General features: G+C 38.3%; 1 protein-coding gene across 3 annotated transcripts in view; it reads left to right on the forward strand.

Annotated features, from left to right (window-relative positions):
- The window catches only part of SLC44A1 (solute carrier family 44 member 1), a 210,861-nt gene that overhangs the window by 136,879 nt on the left and 61,086 nt on the right, over positions 1-12,896 (forward strand). For all 3 annotated transcript variants that reach the window (XM_047768087.1, XM_047768089.1, XM_047768088.1), the window contains exons 10-12: positions 618-783; positions 2,610-2,766; positions 3,689-3,772. In XM_047768087.1, coding sequence (XP_047624043.1) covers positions 618-783; positions 2,610-2,766; positions 3,689-3,772 — 407 coding nt within the window. The remainder of the gene's footprint in view (positions 1-617; positions 784-2,609; positions 2,767-3,688; positions 3,773-12,896) is intronic.

Consider the following 12,896-nt stretch of genomic DNA (forward strand, 5'->3'; position numbering starts at 1 on the left):
CCAGTTATAGCCAAACATCAACTTACTTCCATGGGATTTTCTGGCTGGAAATGATCTGAACCTATGTAGAGCTAGTGATGATACAGTTCATAGATTCTCAGACTTGCTTGGAACCACACTTAATATCAGAGGTTATGCCTGAATGGGATTAATTGTGAGGAGTAATATAAGGATATTAAAAAATAATATTAATTTCTGTACTTGGCTAATGATTTAGGTCTATAATTATTGAACAAGTAATAGCTCTGAAAAAATTGAAGTGTGTTTGAAAGTTCATGCCTAAGTTAATAACTGATAATGTGGTGAGAACTATATTCAAATAGAGCAGTATGTGGAAGTTCCTGGGCCAAGGATCAAACCCGTCCCACTGCAGTGACAACACTGGATCCTTAACCCACTGTGCTACAAGAGAACTCCAAATAGGACAACTTTTAAAAGCTATATATGATACCTTTGAGAAGGAAAAAAAAAAAAAAAAGCTTATTTGTACAGTGTTTGGCTTCACAACTTTTTAATTATTTTTGTCCCTTAATGAAATAAATCTCTTATATTTAATAGCCGTATTTATTGATTTATACTTTATGTGCTGCTTCTTTTCTTCCTTGATATTTTCCTAGGCAGCGCTGTTCAGAACGACCAAGGCTTTGTGGAGTTCAGAGTTTCTGGGCCTCTGCAGTACATGTGGTGGTACCATGTGGTGGGCCTGATTTGGATCAGTGAATTTATTCTAGCGTGTCAGCAGATGACGGTGGCGGGAGCTGTGGTAACATACTATTTTACTAGGTGAGCATTTATACTTGTCCGGAAACTTAGTTTGTGACAATGTGGATGGACTTAGAGGGCATTATGCTAAGTGATGTAAGTCAGACAAAGACAAATACCATATGTTTTCACTTATATGTGGACTCTAAAAAATAAAACAAATAAACAGACTCATAGATACAGAGAATAATCAGTTGGTTGTTAGAGTAGGGGGGGAGTTGGATGAGTGAAATAGGTGAGGGAGATTAAGAAGTACAACCTTCAGTTACAAAATACATGAGTCATGGTAATGAAAAGTATGCCACAGGCAGTAGTCAGTAATACTGTAATAAATTTGTATGGTCACAGATGATAACTAGACTTACTGTGGGAATCACTCTGTGGTGTATAGAAATATTGAATCACTATATTGTACACCCAGAACTAACATAGTGTTATATGTCATTTAAATTTCACTTAAAAAAGAACAAAAGAAAACTTAAGATCATCTAAGTGATTGTGTCTGAGAGAAATAGAACTGAGGCTGGCAAGAGTTTCATTTCTTTGAAAAATAAATTGGAAGTGAATATGACAAAATGTGTAGTTAATGATTTTGTGAGATAAGACAATGGGAGGTTATTATTATTATTTATATATTTATTTTGCTTTTTAAGGCCACACCCACAGCATAGGGAGGTTCCCAGGCTAGGGGTCCAATCTGAGATGTAGCTGAGCTATGAAGGGAACTCCCGGGAGGTTATTATTTTAATCTTTTTACTCTTCTATAACTTTCTTAAAAAATGAGTTAGAGTGGCAGGTCATGCTATAACCTAAATTATGTTTAGCAGAAGAATAAATCTTATAGTAATGTCTTCTGTACTTTTGCTTTATACAAACATCCATCAAAGGATAACAAGTCTTTTTTTTTGTTTTGTTTTTTTGGCTTTTTAGGGCTGTACCTGCCACTTATGGAGGTTCCCAGGCTAAGGGTGGAATCAGAGCTGTAGCCGCCAGCCTGTGCCACAACACAGCACCGAAGGATTGAAGCCGCGTCTGCTACCTACACCACAGCTCACGGCAATGCCGGATCCTTAACCCACTGAGTGAGGCCAGGGATCGACCCTCAACCTCATGGTTACTAGTTGGATTGTTTCTGCTGAGCCACGACAGGAACTCCAGCAAGTCTTTTGTGTGGATCAGGACAAGTGTTGTGACTTCCTTTCCTGACTTCAGAGCTGAATATACGCTATAGGCCTTATAGTTTTCTACTACAATGAGGTGCCAGGTGTAACATCTTTTTCGTTCCATTATCTGATTGTACAATTAACCTCATAACTATTTACTAATAAGAGCTTCCAAAGCACAGTTTTATTTAACTTAAAGTATTAGAGCATAAGAACCTTGTGAAACTACCATAAAGAGATGAAGAGTTCTTGTCGCAGCTCAGTGGTTAATGAACCCGACTAGCATCCATGAGGATGCAGGTTCGATCCCTGGCCTCGCTCAGTGGGTTAAGGATCTGGCGTTGCCATAAGCTGTGGTGTAGGTTGCAGACATGGCTCAGGTCCCATGTTGCTGTTGCTGTGATTGTGGTGTAGGCAGGAGGCTACAGCTCTGATTCCATCCCTAGCCTGGAAACCTCCATATGCCGTGGGTGTGGCTCTAAAAAGACAAAAAAAAAAAAAAGAAAGAAAGAAATGAAACATTAGTTTCATTTGGTACATATGTAGCATTTGTATTTGCCATCTTTGTCACAGAGCTAGAATAAGAAAAATGAACTAATTTTTAACTTGCTTGGACTCTGACCATTCTGTGTTTCCATCCTGGTCTAGCCTTTAATTGTCTTTCTCTGGTCATTTTTAAAATAGGGATAAAAGGAATTTGCCATTTGCACCTATTTTGGCATCAGTGAATCGCCTTATTCGTTACCACCTTGGTACTGTGGCAAAAGGATCTTTCATTATCACATTAGTCAAAATTCCACGAATGATCCTTATGTATATTCACAGTCAGCTCAAAGGAAAGGTAAGGAAAGATATTTTTCTGGACTTTCTCTGGGCCATTCTAGACCTCACTTTCACATGTAGCAAAGCTCCCAAAGATGTTATGTCCAAGTGTGAATGTTTTCTTCAGAGTCCCTGCCAAGTAGGATCTGGTTCTTCCCTACCGTCTCTCTCTTGCGCTCTGTAAGTCCTGACAGCATCTGTCCTGACATCAGGTTTCCCCAGATGTCCTGTGCTTCTCTTCCTCTGTGTGGACTCACACTCCTTCCTCCTGGGAACCTCCTTCCTATCCTTGATGGTGGAAATAACATGCATTTCAACATAGCTTAGTTCGAATGCCACCTCTTCCTAGAAACCTCCCCTGATTCCTCTCACCTCCCAAGTGAGGTCTTCTCTCTCTTCCCCACCCTCATAGCTCTATATCTATATCATATTCTGATTCTAACCTTGGTTATATTTCATGCTTTTTTTTTTTCCACCTACTAGGTTATAAGTCCCTTATTGGTCTTATATACCTTACTCTATTTTATATGCAATAGGTACTAAGTAAATGTTAAACCAAACTAATTAAAAATAATTCAGCCATTATATTTTAAGGGAAAAAAGTTGAGGGTGGGTGCTTTTAAGCATAGGTTTTGATTTTTCTTAATTTTTTTGTATTAAAGTATAATTGCTTTACAGTGTTGTGCCATTAATGCTGTACAGCAAAGTGACCAAGTCATAAATAAATACACATTTCTTTTCTTATATTATCTTCCATCGTGTTCTATCCCAAGAGACTGGATATAGGTCCCTGTGCTGTACAGTAGGACCTCATTGCTTCCCCATTCTAAATGTAATAGTTTGCATCTACCTAATTTTTATTTTTATAATACTTAGAGGATTCTATATGATATGGTTCAATCCTTTGGTCTATAATTATTTCAATTTTTCTTTCTTTCCAGGAAAATGCTTGTGCTCGTTGTGTGCTGAAATCTTGCATTTGTTGCCTTTGGTGTCTTGAAAAGTGCCTAAATTATTTAAATCAGGTAAAGTATTTTAAAAACACATCTAACATTCACTTTCAAAGATAGGTTCATTGTTTCTTCTTCCAAGATAAAGTTAATTGAGCTCATTTGAAAGATATTTTGTTTTTCTCATGGTGTTGTACATTGTACCTTGGTCAAATACAACTATTTCAATCATATTCTTATTTTTAAAGAATTCTTTACTATAAAAAATTCTTTAAAAATAAATTCTTATATTAACATTTTAATATATGTTCTTTCCAAGGCTTATTAATTAATTGTAATATATAGGTAAAATATCATTAGGGTCCATCTTTTAAGAAAGACATTTATTTATCTTTTATCCCTTAATTCACATCCTTTCATCTTTGATTTTCTCTAAGAATCTGTCTACTCTAGCTGTAGTTCTTTAATTCCTTTAATGTTGTTTTAAAGCTTTAGTGAAAAGTTGTTGTGGGAGTTCCCATTGTGGCTCAGTGGTAATGAACCTGACTAGTATCCATGAGGATATGGATTTGATCTCCGGCCTTGCTCAGTGGGTTAAGGATCTGGCATTGCCATGAGCTGTGCTGTAGGTTACAAATGAGGCTCAGATCCCTCGTTGTTGTGGTTGTGATGTAGGCCAGCAGCTACAACTGCAGTTCGACCCCTGGCCTAAGAACTTCCATATGCTGCAGTTGTGGCCCTAAAAAGCAAACAAAAAACAAACCAAAAAAAGAAAAGAAAAAAAAAAAGGATACTCTGTATGCTGTGGGTTTTTGGTTTTTTGGTTTGTTTTTGTTTTTGTTTTGTCCAACTCCTGAAAACTATGGGACTGGCCTGGAAAATGTTAACGGAAGTGCTATTTTCTTCTAAGGTCAAATGGAGGAATTGGTACTTCTGAGAAAACAGTTCTTTGGGGAGTGGGTTGGTCCACTTTCTGTATCTAGGCATGTAGGACTCTTGCTGTGAAGCACTCTTTTCATCTTGGGGTTTTTTTTAACCACTTTTCTTCAGTCCCTGAAAATCAATTCTAATGTACTGATGCCCTCATCTAATAGACCAAAGATAAAAATTGGCTTTCTCTCCATTTACTTTTAAGTGATTGAAGAGTAGCATTGCATTTTCCATTCACTCATGAGTAGTCAACGGGTGAGATTCCCGAGGCGATGTTTTGAGCTTGCCCAGAGTTGCTTTGTTGGAGTTCTATGGTTGATATGAAAAAGGAGGGATGGCATTTCATTAGCAAAATATATTCATATTGCTCACAATCCATATGCAAAGTATGCAGAAGGTCATTGTTAAAATAATTAGTAATGGCCACAACCATCTGAAAAATTATGTTCTTTAAAATTTGTTTTGGGGCCAAGTTCTCTATATCAGCAAAGTTGATGGATGCACTAAAGATAATCATCATTACTTTTGGTATCCGTCATGAAATAGCTTATTCTCAGAGATATGCGCTAACCCCAGCTTTCTGTTCTTAGTTCCTGTCACCTTCCCACAGGCACTTTTTGTTCTTGCAGTTTTTCAGATATGCCTGGAGTGACTCCCTTCCAGCTCTTGACTAACTCCTACCTATCCTTAATGATTCTGCCTGAGCATCACCTCCGAGAAGCTTTCCCTTATTACCCCAGCCCCTCCTCTGACTTTCTACAAGGCTAGTTCATACCTCTGTGAAAACACTAAGAATGCTATATGGAAGTTTTCTGTTTACTTCTTCATCTCATCCTTTTGGCTTTTAGCTCCTTAAAGGCAAGATCTTATTTTTGCCTCCCCAGGAACTGTCACAGTGCCTAGTACACAATAGGTGATCTTTAAATGTTTTCTGAATGGATGATTCCTTAATCAGCAAATATTTGGATTTAAAAAAAAAAAACAGGTGACATAAAACTATAAAAATCTTAAAAAGGAGATGCACAGTTATACTGAAGGAAGAAAACAAATCACGTGATATCGAGATGGTCAGTAACCAGGTAGAAAAGTCCAAAGTTTTCAGCTCATTTCAAACTAAATATTAGTCATCACTTTAGTCTCAACAATCCTGAGTTGTGTATCCAAACTACAAACTGGTTTTTCTTGTATAGGTTTTGTCCATTTTGGAGCTTCATTGGGTAGGCATGATGTTTGACAATTCAAGGGAAGCAGCAAAATAGTAGTAAATCGGACTTCCCATTGTGGAAACAAATCTGACTAGTATCCATGAGGACTCGGGTTCGATCCCTGGCCTTGCTCAGTGGGTAAAGGATACGGCATTGCTGTGGGCTGTGGTGTAGGTGGAATATTGGCTCGGATCCCTTGTTGCCAAGGCTGTGGTGTAGGCCAGCAGCTATAGCTCTGATTCAGTCCCTAGGCCGGGAACCTCCATATGCTCCAGGTGTGGCCCTAAAAAGCAAAAAAAAAAAAAAAAAAAAGTCATAAATCAAATATGTGAGCAAGGGTTTATGGAAAGTGATTTCTGAACTCATACTTGGTGCTTCTATTTGGGAATATGAAGTGTTGCGATGTGGGGACTGACGACCACTGGAACTTTATGTCTCCTGTTTTCATAGAAATTTTATTTGAAATAAGGTCACCATAGTGAAGACAATAGAAAACTTCCTGCCACGACAGGTTAAGCCTGAGAACCAGTTGCCAATGGAATTTTTTTTAAACTCTTGTTCCCGTGAAATTTTTCAGAGCTGGGTGGGCGTCCATCTGTTTGAGTGGACATCATCTGTTTGAAGTATTCAAGATGATGGGGGAACTGAATAAATGGACTCCAGGGATTTTTCTAAAATTTGAGAAAACAGTAGGGTCTAAGAGTATGGTCTCCTAGGGCAAGAAGGGGCTATCACACACATTCGGCAGTTATAAGCTGAGTGCTCTGCTAGAGAGCAAGCTATTGCTGGCACAAAATACTAGAGTTGGCTCACACCTTTGGTTTTGTCTCCTGTATTTATCATTGCTTTCTGAAGATGAAATTCCTTTTTCCATACACATGGAATTGAGTCCACACTTTTATAGCCTTTTTGGAGAAGGGACAATGGATAATTTGTACAGTAGAGAGAGCCCAGATGTTGAAGGTGTGTTTCACTCCCCAACAGTGTGACTGTTTGGCAAGCTCAGTGGAACCTCTGATTCTCAGTTGCCTTCCTCAGTAAGTGGAGAAAAATTTATTTACCCTCATAGGCTTTAGATAAGGATGAAATATAATGCAGGTAAATCAGCTCTTACAGTGTCTAGCTCTTGGCGGGCGCCTAGTAAGTATCGTTATTGCTCTCCCCCAACCCCATTTTAATTTTTTATAAAGAACTCCCATGTTTTACTCTAAGATAACAGGGATATGGCAAAGATCATTCATAAGGCTGTTCTAAGAATGTATCTGTTTTCTTTAAAAATAAATGTAATATAAAATATTGAAGAGTTTGGAAAACCAAGGCAAGAACAAAAAACATGATTTCATCATGCTAACCTAACACTTAACTTTCATTAAAATAACTTTGAGAAAAAGTTTTCAGTACTTGACTTCCGTGTAGCAATGTCTGATAAACTCTAAACCTCTCCTGTAAAATGGGGCTGTATTGGCAGTATTGATAGTGCCCAGTATCTTGAGGATGAAGAGAGTTTGCAATGCTCCGAGCACAAACCTAGACACAGTGAGTGTTGATTCATTCTACAGGACTTTCCACAGTTAATATATTTTACATTTTTACAGTGTGCAGCAGATTTATTTCATGTCAGGTCTGTTCAACTTTTCTTTCTTTTTTTTTTTTTACTACCTGGAAAGGTTTTCCCTACCTCAAGGTCAAATAATTTTTCTAGCATTTTTTTACTTACAGTCCTTCAGAGGTTTCCTTTTTTTCTCTTTTTTAAAAATACTTTTTTTTTTTTTTTGGTCTTTTTAGAGCCGCACCCATGGCACACGGAGGTTCCCAGGCTAGAGGTCCAATCGGAGCTGTAGCTCCCGACCTACTCCAGAGCCACAGCAGTGCAGGATCCGAGCTGCATCTGTGACCTACACCACAGCTCATGGTGACACCGGATCCTTAACCCACTGAGCAAGGTCAGGGATCGAACCTGCATTCTCATGGACTCTTGCTGGGTTCATTAGCCACTGAGCCATGATGGGAACTCCTAAATACTTAACTCTTTGGTTTATCTGGGATTTAATCAGTTGTCCCAGGACCAGTTAATGGTTAATCTATCTTTTCGTCTGCTGTGAATTGTCAATTTAATCATCTATTAAATTCTTACATATCATACTTGAGTCTGTCTTTGGGCTTTCTTTTCTGTACTGTTGATCTGTCTCGTCTTCTACCAATACTGTCTTGTTTTGTTTTGTTTTTTAATTTTAAAAACATTTTTATTGAAGTGTAATTGAAGTACGATATTATAAAAGCTATAGGTATACAGTCTAGAAGTGTTATGGCTTCATTATATATTTCACGTGTCCCAGGGTACAAATCTCTCTCATTATTTTTCAAAGATTTCTTGTCTAATCACCTGTTTATTCTCTGAGGTTATCTTGAGTACTCAGTAAAGTCCAGTGAAATAATAATACTAATTATAATGCCAGCTAACTTATTGAGCACTTAACATATTCCAGGCACTGTGGTTCACATTTAACATGCAGAGTCTCTCATTATAGTCTGTTTTGTAGTATTCTTTGGATGTGGTAACAATGAGCAAATTAATGACCCTGAGTAGTCTTTGGGCCACACAATGTCAGTTGTCCATATGCCACCAATTTGTTGCCACTGCTTTGGAGAATGTAGAGGATAATAGAGGAATGTTGACCTGGAGCTAGAGTAGATGAGTTATTGTGCAGCACCATATGAAATTCCACAATCCCAAACCATGCTCCAGTGCCAAAACGTGTGGAAAATACAGCTGGCTTCAAAAAAAGAGCTGTAAGTTTTAAAGATAAGCCATGAAGTATTCATGGCATATGTGCTGGAGTTTTGCAAATATACAGAGTGAAGTGTGAACTGCTCTTTGTTTCTGCAGGTGCTTATCTTAATGTGATAGGTCAGTGATTATATATCTAATCTAACATAGAGAATTTGCTTTAGGTAGAGAGATTGTTACAACTAGAATCTGTTTCTACAGGGCATTGGATTACTCAGGCCTTGGTTTACTTAGACACTATTTGAAGATAGTACATTTAACACTGGAGGCTATCTGCTCTCTGGCTGATAAGCTCAAGATTATAAAGCTTCTCTCTATATAGTATTAGTGGGAGTTATTTTTTGAGGACCTACTTAAATCTGTGATACTACACAAAGAACTTTATATATATATTATAACTTTCTCTCCACAACTCTGTATGGAAGGCACATTTCCTCTGTTTTATACCTGAGGAACTTGAGCCTGGTATCTTGGTTCAGATAATATGACCTAGAGGCAGAGGAAAGTTCCAAGTCTAAGTTTGCCTAGATCGTACCATAATGTACTACTTCCTGCACTTAACCCTTGAACAACACAGTTTTAAATTGTGTGTCTTTTAAGAAAAAGTATTTCCCTCATGGTTCAGTAGGTTAGGGATCCAGCATGGTCACTGCCATGGCTCTGGTTACAGCTGTGACATGGGTTCACTACCTGGCCCAGAAACTTACGTATGCTGCGGGCACGGCCAAAAATCGTGTGGGTCTGCCTGTACACGAATTTCTAAAAATAAATACTCCAGTGCTACACAGTTCACTGTTGGTTGAATCTGCTTTTGTACAACTTAAAGAAAACTAAAGTATAATTTACTATAAAGTATATGCGAACATCTCAAACTTTCATGTTCCATGCTGTAAACTAAGACAAGTGATGGTTTTTAAATTAAAATTAGATTTGTAACATTTTTAATTCTTATGCCCCTTAAAAATCTAAGTATTTAGAATCAAACTGAATGAAATATAGATTGGAATTTCTGCCTTCTCCATCCTTCACTCCGAATAGGAAAGGGATCATTTTCATTACCATTTCCCTCATTTAGTTTGTAACTGTCCACACATAAGAGTTGCACATACCTCTTCCCCTTTTCCTATCATTGCTGTCTAGCTTGCCCCTATTGGGTAATTCTGTAAAGTTTTTTTTGTTGTTGTTGTTTGTTTTTTGTTTTTTGGGTTTTTTTTTGGCCATGCCCTCAGTATGCAGAAGTTCCTGGGCCAGGGATTAAACCCCATGTCATGGCAGCTACCCAAGCCACTGCAGTGACAACACCAGATCCTTAACCCACTGTGCCACAAGAGAACTCCATAAAGATTTCAAGCTTTAAGAGAATGTCTAGGTCCTTAAGTGAAGAAAAGAAAGAAGGTGTGAAAAATGTAGATGCTAAGCTCTGTAGACAGGCCTGGGTTACCTGCATGGCAGCCCTCTGCCCTAACATATTTTCTTCCACCTTCCCAGTACTTTTTCACAATAACCTCTCACACAAAAATGTATACACCAGGGAGCACTTGGGCTAATAGACATCCTTTTAAAGAGATTCCTAGATAGTGATCATCTTTTTGTCTTGCTTCCGAGAATTGAATAGTCTTTAAGACCTTTGTCTTGGCTGAACAGATGTTGGGCACAGGCTAAATATTAATCATTGATGCCTCTCTGTGGGTAGCTTAGCTCAAGATTGGGAAGACTGTCTGGAAAGAAGGTGGGTGGACTCCAAAAATCTCAGCTAAATAGTCTACAGAAAGCTCAGAGAACAGTTATGAAGGAAAGCCACAAAGGACTCTGAATTTCTTGAGAACCTTAGCGTAAATCCTTTAGACTAAGAGGTATAGGAGCAGAGGGAAATTTCACTGGCCTGCTATGATCTGTAGCACATTTTTCCTCCGGAAGAGGTCATCTTGAGCTTTGTGTATCACTTGCAGCTTATCTTCCTGCCTTAGAAGTAGAAGAAAGTTTATAAAATATCCACTTATTTTTTTTAGTTAGGTTAAATATAAAGGAGTTGCGTAGATCTGTAGGAATATCACCCAGAAGGCAAAAATTTCTGTGAGCACATCCAACCCTGGAACTGAGGAGTGGAGAAAAGAAATTACTGCTGCCTCCTTTCATGTCTACAGATAAATAGCCTTTTGCTCTAAAAGTAGATGGAATGGGTGGAACTGGGGAGGTGCGGGGGAGAAGAAAGAAGCAGAAGAGGAGGAATAATAATTCTCAAATAAACTGAAGTACTTCTGAAAATTAGTGAGAGCCACAAAAAAGCTTTCGTAGTTTAGTTTGGAAGCATTGGGTCTGCTCCTCGACTCAGCTGGTTGGATGGTAACAGAGGAAAGGAATTGCAGGTATGTGGGTCCTTCTTCGCTTCTATTTCTTCTTTCAAGGAAAGTTACCTTCAAACTGGAAAGCAGGGAACAGCATAGTTAAGAGTGTTGGTCCTCACTGTGAGGGAGTGGGATTTAAGACAGCTCCAAAAAAAACAAAAACAAAAAGGAGTTCCCGTCATGGCGCAGTGGTTAACGAATCTGACTAGGAACCATGAGGTTTCGGGTTCCGTCCCTGCCCTTGCTCAGTGTGTTAACGATCCGGCGTCGCCATGAGCTGTGGTGTAGTTTGCAGACGCGGCTCGGATCCCGCGTTGCTGTGGCTCTGGTGTAGACCCCTGGCCTGGGAACCTCCATGTGCCGAGGGAGTGGCCCTAGAAATGGCAAAAAGACCAAAAAAAAAAAAAAAAAAAAGCTCCGTGTTGATTTAAATGGGTTGTCCAGTATCCTTGATTTCAGACATCACAATGATGCTTTTTTGTATCAATGTTAATATGTTATATAGTGTATATATATAGTTAATATGGTAAAGTATTTTCCCCTGGAAACCTGTTGCTAAATAACTCGTTCATGTATCTCTGGATCATGGCTCAAAATAGGGGAAATAAAAGTATTTCTTATCAGGGAAGTAATATCGCAGATCGCTAAAGACATTTATCAGTTGTTGACCTGAAGAATTATAATGAAAAATGCTAAAGGGAAGTTGTGGAGAAAGGTACTAAAAGACTGGAAATGAGCAAATGAGGTTTATATTTTGAAAAGGATGAGATAGTGGGTCCCATAGACTGTAAACAAGTTTGGAATTGATCCTTGGCATTACTCTAGAACAAGGGTCAGCAAAGTGTTTCTCTAAAGGATCAGATGGTGAATATTTTTGGCTTTGTGGGCCATATTAGTCTGTGTCACAGTTGCTCCATTCTGCCATCGTAACATGAAAACAGCCCCCAAAAGTTTATAAGCAAATGAACACAGCTATGTTCCAATAAAGCTTTATGTGCCAAAGTATGGATTTGGCTCCTAGGTGGTAGTTGGAAAAGTTCTGCTCTAGAACAAATTGTTTATTTGTTTGCTTATTACTTATTTTTGGTGAGTACAGAGGGAACTGGTGAGAACTGGGAACTAATCTGAGTTCTTTGAGAATAGATCAAGGTTGGAAAGTTCTTTTCTTTCATTGTTCACCTGAGTTACTGCTACCCAAGATCAAAAGTATAGTTTATTTTGATGTCATGAGGCATTCTGCAGAATGTTTCAAAAGAAGCTTTGTGGAAGATGAAGAAACATGAAGCACTGCAGTTAGGTAGTTAACTCTTCGGTGCCTGCTATCTTTTAACTGATAGAAGTACCCGCAGATGACAGTATATGTGAGCATAAGTGCATGCCCCGGGACAGTTTAATAGCATGCTTTCCTTAAAGTAATGTACATATTAGCTTTTGAGATAAGAAGACCTGCAAACATAATATAGTAATATATTGTGATGTTGTGCCAATTTGTATGATGGAATCTCATATATTAAAATCCTTTGTGTTTCTCAAGGAGCACCATAATTGCCTGCTTCTCTATTACCGAAAAAGGTTTATGAACCACAAGTAGTGACCTACTCATACAGTACCCTCTCCTTGACCCTACAGTCTTCTGCATTTTTGATCAATGAATTTAATCATATAATGGCAAATTAAATCTTTGATAACTTGAACCTCATCTTTATACCAAGTTCCTAATAACTAACAAGCATACAATTGGAACATTCATACATTAAAGACTCTCTCTCCTGAGCTCACCAACAATTTCCTAGGTCAGCACTAAACCAAAGATTTCTCAGGACCATAAGTTCGAGTTACAAAGTCCATATACTTTCCCTTCCTAAGACTCAGACATATTTCATGTTATAGTACTTATTCACATTTCCTAGACAATGCCAGGGCTCTTCTAG

The sequence above is a fragment of the Phacochoerus africanus genome, chromosome 2 (genome assembly GCF_016906955.1).
Source record: "Phacochoerus africanus isolate WHEZ1 chromosome 2, ROS_Pafr_v1, whole genome shotgun sequence".
Classification (NCBI taxonomy): domain Eukaryota; kingdom Metazoa; phylum Chordata; class Mammalia; order Artiodactyla; family Suidae; genus Phacochoerus; species Phacochoerus africanus.